The sequence below is a fragment of the Diadema antillarum genome, unplaced genomic scaffold, assembly GCF_040938485.1.
Source record: "Diadema antillarum isolate AM-2024a unplaced genomic scaffold, OU_Dant_1.0 scf00000032, whole genome shotgun sequence".
Taxonomy (NCBI): domain Eukaryota; kingdom Metazoa; phylum Echinodermata; class Echinoidea; order Diadematoida; family Diadematidae; genus Diadema; species Diadema antillarum.
Genome location: NW_027270921.1, coordinates 2,556,763 through 2,577,700, shown reverse-complemented (window position 1 = coordinate 2,577,700; position 20,938 = coordinate 2,556,763). Strand labels below are relative to the sequence as shown.

The window sequence follows — 20,938 nt, the reverse complement described above, 5'->3', positions numbered from 1 at the left end:
TCAAAATCGATTTTCATCAATAATCTTTGAATTCCTTTTGGCCGCGACTAAGAAGGCATCTCCGAGATCAGCTACAAACTGGAACACGTTTAATTCTCTCACGACTCCCTGGAGACCAGACTAGTCTCCCGGAGACGTCGCGGAGACATCACCACCACCACTCAGCGACCAGCGAGACTCAAGTCGCCACCAAGTTGACACCTAGTCTCAAAGCCAATGAGATACCCACTTCAGAAAACAAAAATATGCAGATTGGTTTATCCCTTTGTAACAACCCACCGTCCTGCAAGTCAAGGTTCTTGATTTAGGAATTTGTATTTGGCTCCTAATGAACATTACCTCTAGTTTCCGAAAACAGGACATTTGGGTTTGTTATGACAGAAGGACTGTTAATTTTCATCTGACCAGTGCAGAAATGAGATTGAAATGCATTATAAATAACTGACCTTAGATCAACACATTGGTGTGTACATATCCATTCCAAAGAGCATTCTGTACAAATCCCCTGATAAGATAAAACCATTACATACTGCAACAGTGACATCTGTATAGGACCATTTACACACTTGACCTTGGATTAATATCTGTATATATATATAAGACCTGCTACAACAAAAGGATCCGAAAGTCGAGGGGGGTCGATTTTCTGAAAATGACATGACATTATTCCCTTATTCTTATGCTTTAATTTCATATATAACAAGACTTATAAAAGTACTCGGTTGTGGAGATATTAACGATTCCATGAGACCATGTCAAGTGGTGTGGGGAATCAGCGTCTCCAGAAAACCGCCTTCAAAGTTTTCTTTCCCACGCAATCGTGATCAGGGGGAGGTCAGACAGTTTTCACCAATTGACAATAGAATGTCTGCTCATATCAACCTCTGCGATGTTCATTCAAGCTTAGCGCCCATGGTTTCCAAATGACCAATCAGTAACCAGGATGCCATGTACTGACCAATAAGATCAATCCCTCGTTGCTTGGGGTAAAGTCTATCTGCGGCGCTAAAATCCAAATCTTCGGACACGTTTCTGTTCCGTTGAAAGTCGGAAAATCATGGCCCACAAAAACGCTTATAATTTCTTGCCTTTCCTTTGGTCAATAGCTTCACATTTTGGCAGATCATAAACGAAACATTAGATTTCAACATTATGCCAAAAACAGTAATTCGGTTGTTTTGACGGATTTTAATGATCTGACTTCAAACCTGATTTCCTCGGCTCAGCTGTCAGTGACTTTCGGATCCTTTTGTTGTGGTGGATCACATATTACAATACTACAGTAACTTTGTTCTGTGCTCTGATGATGTAATACATTGCTCATAACACAACTTGCTGTAGTTCATAAAAGTGGAAACAATATATCTGAATGATTCAGAGATGTACTAGAAATGCACTTCAGTGGTTTACACGCAATGCCACACACACACACACCAGCTCACCATGCATCAAAAGTAGTGTCAAAATGAGAGCTCTGAGTAATAATCAAAATTGACAGCGAAGTGCTAACATACTTCAGAGTGTTTATCAAATAACTTTGATAAAAAAGAAATAATCAGCATCTATACAAACTCCCCATCTTCCATTCACTCCACTCCCCCCCCCCCCCCAAAAAAAGACAAAAAATATGAGCAAAAAGATTGATTGATGCCCTAAATTATTATTCTAATCAGCAGGTTGCTGTATACACCCACTCTTCACTCCTACTGCCCTGGCAGGGTATTGCTTCAGTTGCGCCTCCTTTATAAAGCACACAAGTTTTTTCAAGAATGGTGTAATTGCCGGCTAGCATTAATCAAATCAAGCAAAGACGGCGGTGAACCCTAACGGTAAGGAAATCCCGAACGGGTTTAGAAAAATTATGATCTTTTAACTGCACCTCTGGGAGGAAGCTGAGACATCAGAGGGGTAAATTTGATTTAAGGGGTATTTTTCTTTCCAATTTGGAGTGCGGTAAACGAAGGAATTTTACATCTTCCTGCTAAATACATGATAGGAGGCAAGGTTACGCTGATCCACCCCATGAGGGACTGGCAGGGTTGCCCATGAAAACTGAAACCAAGAGTAAAGGAAAATTGCACAACATAAAAACTGCCAACGTTGGCATTTCGCACTTTCTTATTGGGCTCATTAATTACTTGAGATATTAATACTTCGCAGAAGCGAGGCCAGGTGAAACACAGACATTCCTACTCTTTTTTCTCCACTTGTTTCATTGGCGGTTGGTAGTTGCTCTCGTTCCCAGTGCATTGTGGGGGAGGATCAAAGAGGAATAATTGCATTGTCACAACCAACCCTTCAGCACCTGAATCAATGGTGGTCCCTTCATTTAAAAATCATTCAACCACTCGATGATTTGCTTGCATATGTGTGTCTTGCATATGTGTGTAAAACTGTTATGGGGGTAGGTGTATGAAAATGAGTGGGTTTTGTTTTTTGCCTACCATACTTTCTGTGATTTTCACATACAGATATTTTTGCGAATGAGGATGTCACAGACATTTTCATGAGATGTTGTCTTCACAATTTTGATACTGCATTATTACATATTGCAAACAGAAATATTCATGTTTTTATCTTTGCACAACAAAATATGCAAACATTTCCTCTTTTACAGTACTTCTGTGTACTTCATTTGGTTTTCTTTACTGCAATTTTTGTTGTTGTTTACCCATTGAAGACTAGTCCTGAGTATACTCAGGCAGGTGTCCGGTGGGAAATGTGTGTTATAGCAAAATCAGCTGATTCTGAACAGGTTAAATGCATTTATTATACTTGAGTGTGTGTTTGTGGACTGAAAGACTGACTGAAGTTGTTATCCCTGATCATGACCCATTCATATCAGAGCTCTTTCTGGGCTTCATGGTGTTTGTGTTTGTGTTGTTGTTTTTTTTTCATTAAAGGGATGGTGTAGCTTTGGTTGAGATGGGGATTCAGATTTTAACCTTTTGTGATTAGAAATCACTTTGATGAAATACTAAAAGAGCATACAATTCTGAAAGAAATCAAGCTTATTTGATAAAAATTGTTTTGAAATGACTCTGAATGTCCAAAAACAAAGTAAAACAAGTGGTCCTAAGAAAAGGTGGGACTCACCTTGAACCACTCTGTTTTGCTTTTTCTTTGGATATCTCAGCCATTTCAAAACCGATTTTCATCAAAAAACTTTTAAATCCCTTTAGAATTATATGCTTTTAACATTTCATCAAGGTGGTTTCTAATCATTTCGCAAAAACTTCAAATCTGAATCCCCATCTCAACCACAGCTATACCATCCTTTAAGGCCCCCCTCCCTCTCTCTCTCTCTCTCAGCGACTGTCTACTGATATCCTTGTTTTCCCTGCCATCCATCCATGATGTATGCTAGTGATAGTTAAAAGGCCACAGAGTTACAAGAGACAGGTAGAGGAGAGAGAGCAGGAGAGGGAGCCTTGCAGCTTTTTACGATGCAGGAAATTTGTCAGATCTGAGATAGGGGCAGACGATGAAATGGAAACGTGTGAAGAAACGCAGCGTCCATCAGACGGGCTGATTGAAGAGGTGTTGGGGAGCTAATGGGAATGTCTCCGTATGGTGTCTGGAGGTGACGAGGCATGAGCCTTAAAGGAACATTCGCCTATTAAAGAGAAAGGTACTCATTTCAGAGAACAGGTGAGCAATGTGTAGGCAAGCTATTGGTGAAAATTTGAATGTGCCCACTTGGCAGGTGACAAGATTTTAAAGTTTGGCTAGTTTGAATGCTATGAAATCATCTATCATGGCATCCACTGAGCAACGCAATGTACATGTAGCAGTCTAAAATGGGCATCTAATTGGATGGAGACTCGATGGCAACCTGGAGGCGACTTAAGCCTCACTGGTTGTGGAGACATCTCTGTGAAGTCTCCACGACATCTACTGGAGACTGGCCGGGTCTTTGGGGGGTCGCGGGAGATTTGAACATGTTCAATGTTCAGGTGTGAGTTGCTTCAATATGTCTCTCTCTACAAATTAAATTTGTAGAGGGAGACAAACTGAAGAAACTCACACCTGAACCTTCACCCCACTGAATAATATCTTTCTTTCGTGTTCATTTTTTTTTTTTTCAAAGACGTTTCCCAGTCTCCAGCTGGTCTTGGAGATGTCTCTGTGACAACTCCTTTAATAATAGTTGTGGCTGTGCTGTGGAGACTAATTTTGTCTGTGACATCTCGGAGATGTCAAACCTTGCAAATAATATCCAATGCATATTGTACAGTGCAATATCAGTACATTGTACATGAATTTAAAAAGTGCCACATGTTACATTTCTTTGACATCAGAGAAATTCTCTTTACAGATTTGAACAATAAAATCAACATTTCATTTGGCTCTAGATATGTAGCTGTTACATAATATGCAGTTTGTTTGAGTTTTTTGTTCTGTTTTATTTTGGGGGTTTTTTTTGGGGGGGGGGAGGGAGGAGTTCTATTTCTAAGTCACTACCATGTTAATAACCTCTCGGTTCTACATGTTCTCCTAGTTTTTTGTTTGTTTGTTTGTTGTTGTTTTTTTCATTTACTAATTCCTTTCCTCATGGGGGAGGGCATTGAACAGATGATTGTAAGAATCTGTGTGAGAGACTGGATTCAGATCACAATCTCTCTGCTCCCTCATATCTCATTAGTGTCAAAATATTACGACCTGACTCTCCCATTTAATTCAACAGCCCCCTCTCCCCACCCCCCCCCCCCCACCAACACACACACACACACACACACACAAGACATCTGATACATATGCCATCTGATATTTTGTGAGTAGACTTCCACACCACTAGAAGTGGTTTCCTTTTGAATGGTTTTCTGGTTTTCCGCTCCTTCCTCCCCCTACCCTCTGCTTCTCTGTGTATCTTCTAGTTACAGCAAGATACCTTCTATACACAATATTAATGAATTCTCAATATACATATACACAACAACAACATTAACTATGAAGAATCAAGAGGGTTACAGGGCAAGTTTCTTAAATTTTAGTTAGATCCAGATGTCTAAAAAAAATGGACCATTCTCACTAAAAAAAAAAAAAAAAATAGCAACATGAAAACTTGTGATGTTTTATATGGCATGTCCTCATTACTCGGAAAGCTCACCATTGACAGCTCCAACAACAACAACAACAACAATTTGTAAAGTTTCTGGAATATCTGTGTATACATGCTCACTTTACTCGTTTAACCTTCTTGTCCATGCTCACTTTGAGTTTCCTATCCTTGCTCATTGTTGTCTGCCTGGGAATCTCATGCTCCCTCCACATGTATTAACTTTTTTTCTCTCCTTTGTTCTTCAAATGTGAGTTGTTTTTATCCAATTGGATTAGTAGTTAAAATAAATGTAACTCGCAAATTCCCCGGTACCATACGAATATATCTATAATTCAACTGGCGTAGAGCAGATGTGGATACAAAACTCCGATATGACCCGACTTTGACCCGTCATTCCAAACAATTCCTACATTCTATCCTTCTTACATGATGATACTTCCAATGGACATTCCTAGCTGAAGTCATGACTCAAACATGACATGTTCAATCAAAGTAGATTGGCCTTTAACCTTTGACCTACTACCACTATCATGTTTGTGCAAAATAATTATTAAGTCATACTGCATTGTTCAACAACTTACATCATCACTTGACATTTTCAGCTGAAGTAATGACTTGAAATGACTTAATCTGCAAAAGAAGAGATCTTTGACCTTTCACCATAACTTGTTATTTCAAGGAGATTATCGTCTTTTGTATTTCTAACCAAGGTCATTTTAGTATCAACTCAGTTGCCTTTGAATCTTGACCTTTAATGGGACTTTGCCTAAAATCTAATCACTGCAACTACTTAAATGCAGCAAATCTGGTCCAAGAAATTCCATGAAGCTTTTACTCTGGTCCAAAAAATTTCAAAATCATGATATCATCAGGATGGACGGACGGATTGGCACCCACAGTCATATACCTCTAGCACACTTTGGAGCCGAAGTGTCAAAACTGAAAGCCATATAATTTGTACTCTCTTTCTTCATTATTATCTGACGTACATGAACTATGTATTAATATATGAAATGTATCGATGTCGGGTATTACAGTTACATGTATTCTGTGATAAAAATAAAATAGGCCCCTCACTTTGCCTTTTATGGCCACTGTTAATGTTTTTTTTTTCAAGTTTTCAAGTTGTAACATTTATTTGATGTGAAGAAGAAAACAAAAAAAAATATTTTTTATCACTTGTGATCATTATCACATCTAACCTATCTCATCAAAGTTGGGCAGAAGATCAGGATATTTGCAAAGAGTGGCCAAAGATGAAAATGGAAACTCAAAACCATACGTTGCCCAAATGGCAGAGAAGTGTTGCATCTGCTCCTCGGTGAGCGTAATTAGCTGATTAAATTTGTACCGTTTGCAATCAGGGACAGCTTAAGGGGGTCTTGACATTCAGCAAACAGCCGCGGTGAACACGAACATCATGTTTGGGCATGAGTCACACGTCAAGGTTCGGTTTCAGTCGGGACTGGAAAGATGCCCGCACCCATCTTTCACCCAGCCGAACGCATGAACTCACCTACATGCTGAAGAACAGCATTCATCAAGCACAGGCATTACAGAGATCCCTGGCTCTATCGATGATGCCAGGATTTGATAAGGACTAGAGAGGATGTTTCCTCTAAAAACTAATCCTCGTCCCACTGGTGGTGATGATTGTAGAAGCATCTAACTTTGAGTTAAGAAATACGTTTTGATTAAATCAAGAAAGGGATCAACCTTGTGTATTGTCAAGTGCCTGACTACAGGGATTACAAGAGCACTATAAAAAGATTATCATCCAACTTTCATTCATTTGACTCTTCCAGAAACTGTTAGTGTGCAAAACTAAGAAAAAAGGACTTAAACAACTACAGAATTGCATGAATCATGCTGTACTTACTGTACAAGTTTATTTTTGTGTTGTTCTTTTTGTCAATGAATCAAATTGCATTGCCAGAGATGTCTCCTGGATAATGCTCCAGGATTCGATAGAGGAAGACATCTTTCACCAAACACCCAAGGACAATGACGTGTCTCTTGGAACATCTTCAGGCTGCCAGGAGCCCAAAGACAATGAATTCTTGTGACCACGAAATAGTAGGAAGCACTACTCATTTAATATCTCTCACTTCTTGGCCCGCTGACAGACGGGCGGGTACATCAGGAGTGCGGGGTGTCACAGTTTCCGCACTCCTCACACTGGCAATCGCTGTTAACATGCCCACATAAGTTGAACGTAATTTACAAAACTAACATACAGAGAGAAATATGCCTGTACATGATGTAAATGTGCATTTTGGTTGGACAGTTAAACTCAACTGTCATTTTCCAGATTTGCGCATTTCTGTGCGGACATTTCCTCTGACATCTACAGATTTGTAGAATGCCAGACCATGGGGTGGTTGATGGTAAAAACAAACTTTGACAACCACAGAAAGGAGACTGAATGACATTAGAAGACATGAGCACATATCCAGTGGTATTGTACATTGTGCTTGAGGTTTATTTTTGTTAATGTTGCATGTAAGCCAATATTTGCATAATTATCAACTCGCAAAAGTATTGCCTCCCATGACACAAAATGTGTTGTGCATTTTGATATCATCTTGAAATTGGGAAAACACTAATTTTTTTTTCCTCTTGAAAAGGGGTATCAATACTTCTTTCTCATTCTGTCATTGCATTTCTTGACTGTGAATTCAACTACTTGCAAAACAGTCTTACAAGTCCCAATTTTTGAAATATCACATTCATGAAATATCTGGTGTAAGTGGAAGAAATGGGTGAGTTTTTCTATTGACACTCAAGGAACACGGCCATTGGAGTCATGTCAAGTACAGTTATGTGTGTCTGTCTGTCTGTATATAATGCATGTATGCATACAATTACTATGTATCCATGCACATTGGTCTGTCTGTGTTTATTCAAACAATTCAATTAAAGCTCCTTGGTTCATCTGTTCATGAGTGTCTCAGATAAGACAAGTGAGGTACAAAAGCATTTTGGTGCAACCATGGACTTGATGGTTTTATTTCATGCCAGCTGTAATCACAGGGAGCATTGCAAAGTACAACTTTTTACGCATTCAGATTCCACCAGAATCAAGCAAAATTTACTACCATGCTTCACTATTATTGATAAACTGGACCTGATTATTTAGAAGCAGTAAGCATTGAATGAACAAGTATCATCAAAATGAACAAATAAATGAAGGCCATGCAAAGACACTCCATAAAATTCATAAACACCCATAATTCTTTGGTTCTCTGGCCAAAGAAATCATGGCTATCAGACGCTAATATTTCATGGGCATATATCTTAAAGCATTTAATTAAACAGATATACAAAAGTTGTCCTTAGTCTGGAGGTCCCCTTAAATAAAGTTTTCCGAGGACAGTTACAGTCGTCATAGTCACACATGCAAGATAGACGAGGTAATGTTTAAGCAATTGCCTTACAAGGCTCCCACTGGCCTGTACACACATGAATTTCCTGTTTCTTTAACAAATATGAAGACGAAATGAATAAATATAAAACAGAACAAATCAAATAAAATGATAATACCCTTTGCATAATATTTCATGAGTTTTATTGACTCGGCAATGATGAAGTTGTGAGACGAGGACATCTGAGTGGCTTATGATTTGAATCGTAATAATAAATGCTTTTTCATGGAAACATGTGAACACGAAACAAGATTTCATAAGTGTCATACCTTGGTTCAGTTTCCAATAAAATCTTCCATGTCTGGTTTGATTTTATTTGTTTTGTCAAAAGTCAACTTTAACATGCAGTTTCATGGGGTTGTACTCTCTCCAATAATGATGTGGTGCAACCCTTTTTTCATCAGATAATTTCTTTCTACATTACGAAGGGAAAAACAGTGGTGTCATCAGTAATTGGCATGCAGCACCCATCAAGCGCAGCCTAATAAAACGACAACAGGTGTTGTCGGTGTCATTCTTCTCCCACCATCCCGCCCTTGGTAACTACGGCGCGCTTCTCCAGGGCTACTGTACCTGTGAATTACTTCCTGCGATGACCCCCCGAGAAATTATCGCCTCTGCCTCAATCCCCTCCCCTCCCCGGATACCTCACCCCTTTGTCACCGTCCAAGTGATCTGACACACACAATGTCGTCGCCCAAGCAAACCACAACATAAGATCAGTGACAACACAGCTGTGCCTATTTCTGCAGCAACTTAAAAGACAAGCTGTTGCCTTCACGGGCATATTATGATTGTGAGAGGGTGCAAAACAAAGATTTCCATCCTGCCAGAGCTTGTTTTGTTAAGTATTCAATAAGTTCCTTTGTACAAATCAATGCTACTTAAATGATCATTGTATAATGAATAAGAATTTCCGTTGGCATTTTATTTCTAGTGTAGACCGAGTGATGCCTAACAAAAAAAAAAAAAAAAAAAAAATTGATTAAGGTGCTAACAAAAGAACAAAAATAATATTCCTAGAAAATTTACGGGTTTAACAATGATATTGAAAACACTCCTTGCTACCAGTCCTGCAAAAACATCTTTGGACAAGCAGGGGTTGGGTATGTACAGGAAAGGGTTGAATACAATCATTACAGCATGCATTCTTAGGGCTCTCTCCTTGTTGTTTGCACAAAAACAAAACAAAAAACCTTCATATGACACACACCACCAAACACACATACATACAAGGAAAATTCACTTTTAGAGCCCAGTGTGCCAAAAGTTGCAGTATCTGCTCTGATCCCATCACATACCCTAACATCCTATTTGAAGAAGTCAATAGTGTGATTGAATCCATATCATAGCCCAGCGCTCACCTGATATTAGGGAACTGCTTTTGAATACCAGCAGTGGGAAGATCGCTTTATCGTAATGAAATTCAATGTAAAAAAAATTGTTACATGTTAGTTTCTCTGTTTAATCAGTACCACAAACTGCTTTACCAGGACATAGATTGGCCAAAGCACTATCATGGTCCCTCATTAATGTCTTAAAAACGATAACTAAATCCACAAAAATAACAACAGTGACTTAATTTTTCTTTACTCGGACAGTTATTTTCTAACCAATCCCAGATAGATTTTGCCGACTGCAGTCGAAACATTAGCTGTTGGGCAGTAGGACTTAATAGTTTGTGGGACCACACAGTACCATGGTGGCATTGTGTTGGCAGTCCCATCGAGCGCCGTCAGCTTCTACTCATACTTGCACATACTGTAAAACATGAAATGTTCGCGTGCATTTTAATTTCGCGAATTTCACAAGCCAAAATTCACGAAACTAAAGTGCACGCAAAAGTTCTTGCCTACACAATATGCATTGGATGCCAGTGGCAATTCGCGAAAATTTCATGCTGCGAGAAAGGCCGTTGGCTCCAATTCTCAAAATGTTCATGCCGCGAATATATCGTGTTTTACAGTAAGTGCGATTATGGAGAGTCATCTCGACCAAATGCAGTCCATTGTGACTTGATATGTAATGCAAACTTTGAAACTGAAGAGAATCATTTTGCAGTACATATAAATAAAGGGAACTTTGGTGATGCATTTTTGCCCTTTTATGATGCTAATGTAGGTATCAATGGGTAAAATTACTGTGCATGGTTAAGCTTGATATACAACTATACATACTGGATTTCATGGGGGATGATTTGCACAGGCCAATATCAGCCACTGCTTAAGTTGGAGCCTCGCTTGAATGGTAGAAAAGTTTGTCTCCCAACCCCTCCCAATTAGCGGGGGCCACTGTATTTATGTTTTTGTTAGGAAACACATGTGTTGCACACATTTGGAATTACAGTTTCAAAACTTGTTTCATGATGATGACAAGAACTATACTTTAAACTCAACTGCCAAAATTCTGTAAGCTTTGAAACAAATCTGTTCGTGTAGTAGTATTATCAATATGTTTGAGTTGGGGTTTTTTTCCCGATTATCTTGATGATCTGTAGACTACAAGAGCGGCAGTGCTGTCTGACAAAATTATGTCTGTAATCATGATAACGCCCATCTCTAAACAGCAACTGTCAAGATCAGAACAGCATGCCAGACGGTGAGCCTCTCTGATGTGTCAGTTCCTTGTCGTGTAGGACAGAAATATGGTGTGGTTTTCATGAGGTCCCACATCCTGTAAATCACATCCAATCGTATCATCTCTTAGTCCCACGTGCACAGTCCTGCGTCTTCTTCTTTCCCCTCATTATCTGTCTCGCCCTACCCGTAATTGGTTAGCAACGGAATTCGTGCATGCATCACACTCATCCTTTCCCCAGGTTTACTGCATAATGTGCCCCTTGCGAAAGAAATCAAATCGGACAGGGTAAACAAAATGTTTCTCTTGTTCCCTGCCACGGCAACGCTCTGCAGCCACCTCATAAATCATCCACTGGAATATTCTCCCGACAGAAAGAGGAAAGTGAGACGGGAGGGAGTTCAAAGTCACAGACGTGGTCATTGAAAGCCAATAACCCATGGCAACTAAGACATGATCTGATATTGACCTACATCACACAAGAGCATTCACCCTTCTGATGATATAACATACGGTACATTGTAAGTCCATCGTGTACAATTTAGACAATTTGCTTCATGACAGGGTGAATTAGAAAGGGTCAAATCGAACAAATCATCAACTTCTCAATGAGAGAGGACATCCAAGGCAGGGCTCTGCATCACTTTTTAAAATCATAGTTGGGCAAATAAATCCCCCCCCCCCTAAAAAAAAAGAATGAAAATAATATTTAAACTACCAAAAAAAAAATGTTATCTGTTGCAAAGTAATTGTGTGATGACATTAACATCCATACAATCTTGATGTAAACTTTTTCCCTACACCTTGGCTTTTATTAAAGTGTACACAAATGACCAACTGTAATCAAATATCATATTGCTAACAACACAGCCACTCTATAAATTGAGGTGGGTTTTTTTCAGAAACTTCTGACACAGTATTAAATTGCAAAAATGAATTTTCTGATAATGTCATGGGTCTATCATATTGTAATTTACTTTCTCTTCTGAAAGAAGCTACCATTAACTTTATCATCTCAAATGTAATTTTTGTTCAAAAGTGGTCAATATGTTTGATATTTGATATTCTTTGTTCATAAATAAAATTGCCTTTGCAGAAAGAGAAGGAAAAGGCTCAGACATACAATTTGTACATTACATCAAGAATTTGCCGAGTTCGTTTTTGAACAGCCAGTGATCTGTACACAGTGGTGCAGTTGACTGTGAGTGTTTTGACAATGCTGGCACACGCCTTAGCAGTAATGCCTGCTAAACCACAAAATTGCTCATCCCCCAAAAAAATGAATGACAAATGTTGATATAATCGAAGTATCAGTATTGAATTCTCTACACTCGTGTAGAGATGGTAAGAGAACTGACGCACGGGGCCAATTTCCTATGACCGATCGAGATGAAAGTTGTTCCGTGATACAGTGTACACAAGTGTCTATACCAACATGAGTTTGTGGGGGGCATCAGATCTACAAGAAGAGGATGGCAACTCCAACAAGCGTGATGTCCACAGTCAGAGTTTTCCTTCTCTTTGGGGGAGCTATGGCAGCTGTCTTGAATTATGCAATCATCATGAGGAAAAGCCGTAATCAGATTCAGACATTCAAGCCCACACAAATCAAATTCAAAGAAGCTCTGAACCAGCTAAGTTTCCTGTGCCAATTCCAGTCTGAATTACCCAAAATGCAATGGACTTTGATGCCATTTACACTCCCCTCCATAGAGGGCAGTATCATACTTGGAATCAGAATGGCCTTAAAGAGAAAGTGAAACCAAACGGACAGTTACACAATTTAGTAAGACATAGTTACAGTGACAGTTTGGTCAGTAAGAGCACTACATTGTACATATTCAATGTGAATCTGACAACACACACACACACACACACACACACAAACACATTTTAAACATACAGTCACATAAAATAAGGACTGTTTAACTTTCTTTCAGGACTTGGTTCAATTCAACTCAAAGATATTCCCTCTCAACTTATTCTCCAAACAATGATGTCACTGCTTCATGAGCATAAAGATTGAGAGTAGATCACTTTACAAACTGCCAAATGGTCTAAACTACACTTTGCTTCTCAGTTTCAGCAATCTTTAACAGACCTCTGAAGCTCATACTTCACGTCTGTTATTGTGAAAGAACTTTTCTCCAGGGCAGCTGCATCTTGTCAGCTACTAGCCTGTTGCGACAAGATTCCTTACAATATACCAGGTAGTCATTTTTTTATCTGATCTGCTGATGCACACTTACAACATAAAGAAATTGGTCAAGTGTAAATTAGATTGTCTCCCCCACTAGCACCACAAAGTAAACCCTTTATCTCTTCTAGAACACTGTTGATACCACAGCTCCTCTCTTTACTACCAACGAATAAAGCAGTCAAATTGCCAAGACCTATCAGCACTATTTAAACACCCAGTAGCAGACCTCCTAACCTTTTTGACTGAAAAATAGAGACGATTTGGCTCAAAAGTAGGAAAGAAAGACTAGATCCCTTTGCAGGAGTGTGTAGTAAAATTATCAAGAAAAATAGGAAGCTCTTACTGAAGAAAGAGCTGGGAATGGTCAAAATTCAGATTCTTTCCTCCAAATTCAGAATGGTTGGGAGGTCTGCAGTAGCATGGGGATTCATGGAGTGAAAAGGTTGGCTCATTACGAATCATACAGATAATCCCCATAATGAATTATGCACAGCTTTATCACTGATCTCTAAAGTGTGAGTGTGTGTTTTTTTAAGTACCGGTAAACACACAGCCGCAGAATTTCAACTAGAGTTAACAATGTAATACTGAAGAGCATACGCCTCGATGCATGTATTGCTGACTGGTGCTGTTTGTGGATTTGATATACAGTACCCTGGTGGGCAGTGAATTGATTGGGTCACACATGAATCCCACTGCTACTGGGTCTTTAAGTTCTTCTGCTATTGAAACTTTAATGCAGGAAAAACTAGAAATGTCGCTATGGCGACTGATGCCTCCGCCATAATGCATGATTCTCCCAATAGGCGTATAGTACAATGTCTTCACAATGTGTGATCCATGACAGTTTCACATAACTGGCAAAATATTGAAATGACAGGTTTGTCAGAAATGTCTTGAACTGGGTTTGCTTTAATTTTCTAAGAGTGCAGGTACACATATTTGGGGAATTGAGAATTTTTGCTTGAATTCTGACAGACCTTTTTATAAGTTTATGCATTGAGTAATTTCCAAGGTATGAAGAAAGAGTGTAATGACGGTACAAAATGGATTTTTTTTTTTTTTTTTTTTTTGGGGGGGGGGATTGAAACCTGGCCTTTGACCCTTAACCTTTGACCTTTGACCTTCTGGCTGGAAATTTCCAAGAGAATCTCCATTAGGTAATGCATGTAATAAGTTTTGAAACTAATAATGCAAGCATTGCATATACTAGTATATGAGGGAAATAGTAAAATTTTGAGGAGTTGACCTTGACCTTTGACCCCTGACTATTGATCCATGACCCCTAAATTCCCTAGATAATCCCTGCCAGTCAGTACATGCGTATGTACCAAGTTCCACGAAGAAACATTGAACCATTTGTGAGAAAAGTGATGTTGCAACATTTTCACCTAACCTTTGACCTTTTGACCTTTGACCTTATGACGTGAAACTCTCTCTGGAGAATCTTTACACAGTAGTACATGTCCACACCAAGTTTCAAGAAAATACCTTTGGGCATTGCATAGATATGGGGGAAATTGCAACATTTGTAGCATTTGACCTTGACCTTTTGACCTTTGACCTCTTGCCAATGTCACTAAAATCATATCAACCAATTGTCCCATCATACATCATCCTTGGACCAAGTTTGGTGAAAGCTGCTTCATCCAGTTTTGAGTTATCACGTAAACAGATAAATTTTGGGATTTGACCTTGATCTTTGACCTTTGACCTCTGTCCGATTTCACTGAAAAACTAATCAAGTAATTGTCCCATCATACATCATCCTCAAAGAAAGTTTGGTGAAATTTACTCCATCCAGTCTTGAGTTATCGCGTAAACGGATACAATTTCATGATTTGACCTTGACCTTTGACCTTTGACCTTTAGCCGATTTCACCCAAAATCTAATCAAATAATTGCCCCATCATACTCCATACTTGGACCAAGTTTGGTAAAATTCCAGTAAATATTACTCAAGTTATCGCGTAAACGAAAGCGGACGGACGGACGTACAGACGTACGGACGTACGGACGTACAGACGTACGGACGTACGGACGGACGGACGGACGGACGGACAACCCGAAAACATAATGCCTCCGGCACCACTTCGTGGCGGAGGCATAAAAATCTAGTATCTCACTCTGCCCCCCCCCCCCCCCTTTGCACAGTGGCACAACTGGACCTACAAAAATAGGGGGAATGGGAACAAGCAAGTATGAAGTCCAGAGATGTCTTGTGCTACAACTTGGTATAAGGACCTATCTTGTAGTCATTATCATTTCCAGAATTTTCAACAGTAAACTAAATCACTACATATGCAGCGCAGTACTGGTACTCATCACTCAAGATTATGCACATGCAATGATGCAAATTTACATTCTGAGTCCAATAGGGAGGTCCAGAATACTGTTTTATGGGGCAGTGTTCCCCAGGATGGTTTGATAGGATCAGGGAGGTGGAAATCCACCTCCCTGATAGGATACACATACATGAAGTGCACAAAAGTGGATCCTATCAATGAACACTAAATCTAATCAAGTTGTAATATTTCAATACAATAAAGGATCCTGCTCAAGTAGTATCTTGACTACAGACCATACAAGAAGTGACTAATTGGACAGGACTACCGTCTCATACCTCTATGTGCCCTCGCATTGTGGTAAAACTTGTCAAGCTTTTTCATCAGCATTCAGGTGATTCCTCCACAATTGACCTAATTGTATTAGTCGATCACCCACTCAGGTATAACAATGTGCCTTTGTCCAACAGGAAAGCCACGGTAGCACAATGTAGATTAACCCATTGAGGATGGTTTGCTCTTGCTACAACATGCATCTTCCACAGACACTTGCCCGAGTACACTCAGGACTCATTCTCAACAGGTTAAAGGCACTCAATCGTGGCGAGTGGTTTGTGCGGCACGGAGACGAACGCAACACGCTGCCTCCCCCATTCTGTATCAAATGTAGTGACCCCGAATGAGAATAGCGCTGGCTCAATGGGTCAGCGAACAAAGCGCTACGATACAAGAGAGCTCTCTGTGCTAATCTCCTACCCCAAAATGGCTGTCCGAGCGAACCACGAGAGCTTCCGAATGGACGCACACTCTCAGTGCGCATGCGCATGAAGAGAGGCCAAAAGAGCCACGCGTCTTCTGGCCTCTCTCCTCCAATAATAAACGCAGCTCGCGGTGACAGTATTTGTGTATGGTGCGTACACACACACACACACATCTTCTGGCCTCTCTCCTCCAATCACTGCAGCTCGCGGTGACAATGTTTGTGTATGATACGTACACACACACGCACACACACACACGAGTCTCAGTGGCAGCATTGTCCCACACGTATGGGTATAGCACCGAGTCTGGCATTGCGCAATTGCATGCACAAACTTCGGTCGTTCGGAGATTACGTACCATTAGGGATGACGATCGGCTGCCTTTAAAGTGGATTGGGTCCTCTCTGTAACTTTACTAACAATCAATTTCCAAACATCTGTGCCAATCAGCCAAGAAAGCACTCCAGCAGACATATGCCAAATGGTGAGCCAAGCACAGTAGTACAGGGTTAATCTTGAGGTCAATGGTTTGTGTCTGCTGGCTGGCAACAGCAATTTGCCCATCCATGTAGGCAAATCACTTTGTTATCACTGTCACGGGCCTTCAGAGGGGACAATCCAACCATCAGTTCCTCTGTAGAGCTGTTTTCATATTAATGCACTTAACTGCTTACCGGTACTTCCTGGCCATGTTCAAGAAACCTGAACACTATCACGTACTGAACCCTAACATCATGCTATACCATCATTGTGCTGGCAATACAGAACTACACAACACATATCGTAGGCCCTGCACACTCACACATCATTTTTTTTTTTTCAGACTTTGCTTCAAAGCCATTTGTAATAGTATGCCAGCAATAAAATCACAAGCAAAGTCAAGTTGCATTTTTGTTTTCCACCTAAAATCAATGCAGCATGCAGGCAATATGCAATTACAAATGTATATGCATGTACTTGATTCATTTCATAATCCATTTTTGAGCTTGATCAAAGAGTGTGTGAGATACAGTTAGCTACATTAAAAGAAATGCAACAATCCAACCCTCATGCCTGTAAAATGAGGCGTGTGCAAGAAAGTTAGAAGGGATCCGAGTGATATAACCCTCAGCCATACTATCCCACTTTGATAGTGTGATGCATTAAATTCTAAATTGTGTCATTTTTCAGTCATTAAATTTGATCTGTATGAAGACGGGCGCTAGGCTGTGGAACATTCTGTAATGGGGAGGGTTTTATCTTTTTATCTTTTATCTTTACCTGCTGTACCAGGGACCAATTGTTAGATATCAGTTCAAGGGGCACCCCGGCCCCACTAGGGGCTGGGGGGGGGGGGGGGGGGGGGGGGGATCTGGGCCCAATATCATTAAAAGTTGATACAATAGCAACTCTTGCAAAAATAATAATTGTCATGGTAACTGCAAGAATCCAGTTTAAATGATTGGCTGTTGCTATGGGAAGTTGCCATTCAAGTAAGAGTTGCTATCCTCACATCTTTTATGAAATGGGGCCTTGGGGTGGAACTTCTAGTCCTAGAACGTCCTGTCGTGTTTTTAGTGAGTTTGCATGTTTTCCTTTTCATTCTGTAGCCAAAAATATGCCCCAGAAAAATGAAGAAAAAAAAAAGAAAAATGTGTAAAAATCAGTGGAAGAGGTGGAAAAGAAGAGCAAATTTGGGGTGGGCGGGAATATGCAAATTTCTGACTTAGGAAGAAGTTGGTATTCTAGAATGCACTTAGGAAAGAATCTTAGGAAAATATTTAGGAAAGCTCCACCCCTGTCCTAAATACGTTGTTAAGAATAGCAAACTGCAAGCATCGTGATAGGCGCGCTTGTCAGTCATTGCGCGCACATGTACTTTGATGCGCGAAATGAGCGTGAGAAAGGGGACATGCCGCGCACTCGTGTATTTGACCCTACGTCACAGTAATATGCGATTGTCATTGGCAGACATTGGTTAGTTCCTTATGATACGGCATTTCGTATTGGCTTAGGAAAGGACGTGGGTGGGGATAAGGATGGCTTAATTTGCATTAAGAAGTGCCTAGGAAGAAATTTCAGAATACCAATTTTGTCTTTCCTAGGCACTTCCTAACTTTCTGACTTAGGAAGAAACTTAGGAAGAAACTTAGGAAGATTTTCAGAATACCACCCCAAAAGCTCATTTCATAAGTTTGTACTTTGTAGTGTACATGCATTGCGTAGGTGTGTCTGCACCCTACTAAAATCAAGTAAAAATAAATTCAACATAAAATGGATATAGCCATTTCTTAGAATGTGTATGTACTGATGTAAAACAGATCTGTCATTTGAATGTATGTGCCTGTACTGTGGAGTGTAACAATAGCCCAGTATTGTAGTCATAAAAGCAGTAGATGCTAGCAGCAATAAGAGTATTCAATGACACAAGTTTGTGATTCAATTTCATTGCTTGGCATTGCCATTGCATTGGATTGCTGGAGACTTTGTAAAATCATGTTCCTGTCAAGGAGAATTGATCAGCAGTGAACGTTTGACCTCTGTAATGATATATCTTTGATTTGATTTGAACAGTGAGTAGCTACACTGAATTTTATAATAATTGAACATGCATTTAATAGACAAAGATGAGTGATACATTTGTACGCACACCATGCACCAGGGACAAGAGGGCAACCAACGGCGATTGTCCAATGTTACCACACAGATTTAAACACGTGGGACAACGAATTTCTCACCCACGTACTTACCACAATTTCCGACAAAGATTTGTCGATTCTAGGATCTATCACAGGGATTTCTCTTCTCTCTTTTTCCACCGGCTTCCGCTCGCTGTCAGAATCATCTTCGGAGTCACTTTCGAGAAGCAAAACTTCCTCACGCTCTTCGTCAATTTCCTCGTCACTCGGGGTTGGAGAGGCCACTTTCTCCGGTGAGTTCTGCTGATCGTCCGCCATGATTGCTCTGTGAACTGAACCCTTGCCTCTAGCTCTGCTGCTCTGCGTCTCGTCTACGTCTATCGATGTATGCATTAAAACCATACGGACGTAAAATGTTGTGTTCACATGCATAGCTCGACGAAGTTATGCTCTAGTTAATCAAAGTGGGGTTTCCCAAAATATTGCGCGATTATCCTTGTTTGTCAATCATTTTGCATTTTTGTGCACTTAGATGTGTGAGTAAAGAGCAATTTTATAATCAGTTCAGGAATTAAATCCACGCAAATTCGGCAAAGCAAAACTTTCAACCAATCACATCACTGATCATCTCACCACACAAAAATAGATTATTAATACTCACTCGAGCACAATGTACAGTTGTATTTTTATTTAAAAAATACACGAAAATGATTATCAGAGTGATATTATCAGAAAACAAAAGGAAAAATACTCAGTACTACATTGTACCTTGACGTACAAGCAAACCTTACAGTACATGTATGTGAAGCGTATATATCCACAAGACATCCACAAGACAAAAGATCACACGAAGACGTTGATATAGTCGCAGATATTCCATACCCTATGCGTTCAATAGAGTTGGTTTGAATCCCTTCAATTCAATTTATTTCCTGTTATCTGTCTCCTCACAACAACCGTCAATGACTAACATCAGCACGCTCTTTTTAAAGCATTTGAAACCGGAGAAAATGTTATTGAATTCGTATGCTTTTATTCGCAGGTAAGCCATATCGTATACCAACCTATAATTATACCATGCTCATAAGGACACAACTGTGCCATTACAAGTATAGTCTCGTTGAAATTTCAGCAAACGCGTGTGTGCCACGGTATGAATTTCAAGTTTTTGTCATGATCTGATCAATTCCCGTGCTTCACACGTTTTCAGATATAACCGAACATTAATCATTTACGGATGTTTCAAAAAGCTATCATTAGGCCTACCTCACTTGATTTGCAGTGATGCGAGTATCTTTGCCAGAGTTTACAATACTCGAATTACAATTTGTGGTCAGAAAATACATGATATCAAAACATCATGTTTATGATTTGTCTGATTAGGCTGTTTCCCCTCCACTCCGCGATCGCTCGTTGTGGGCATACATTTTTATAATTCTATAAACCAATGCTAGTCCATTGCATATTACCAAACCCAAATGGTCTATTCCACCTGAAAAGGGCCCCTTTTCTTTCCACAAATCAAAATCCTCCTACAAAAAAATATATATATTAACGTTAGTCACACGCGCTAGATAGAGGACTAGCAGGTCCCGCTTTCTGTGTTGCACTTCAGTGTAACTAAAGGCTGGCGAGCAAAAGATAAAGCTGGGATACACACATTGTGCGTTAGAATTTCTCGCGCCGTTCCATCGCACACTATATGCAAAGTAAGTTTGATTCGACAAACTTTTCCGGCGTAAAGGACGTTCAGGCAGGAAAGAAAAAAACAAAGGTTGATGAGAATTATTTTGCCGTGAAAGCTGAAGATAGTAAATATGAATTCTTGTGGCAGAGAGTACGGTGGGCTTAAAGGGAAACTCAACAGTATCGTGAAACTGCAGTTAATAAAACAACAACAAACAAACAGCAGTGCAATGTTTGAAAATAGTCAAGAAAGAGTAAGGAAGTTTTAAAGTTTGGTATGCCTTCAAGAAATACGACTCTATATCAGTCAAAAAGACATACGCA

General features: G+C 39.8%; 1 protein-coding gene across 1 annotated transcript in view; it reads right to left on the bottom strand.

Annotated features, from left to right (window-relative positions):
* The window catches only part of LOC139742394 (uncharacterized), a 103,191-nt gene extending 83,945 nt beyond the window's left edge, over nt 1-19,246 (bottom strand). Inside the window, exon 1 of the mRNA XM_071652970.1 lies at nt 19,040-19,246. Within this exon, the coding sequence (XP_071509071.1) occupies nt 19,040-19,246 (207 nt within the window). The remainder of the gene's footprint in view (nt 1-19,039) is intronic.
* Nucleotides 19,247-20,938: the final 1,692 nt, after the last annotated feature.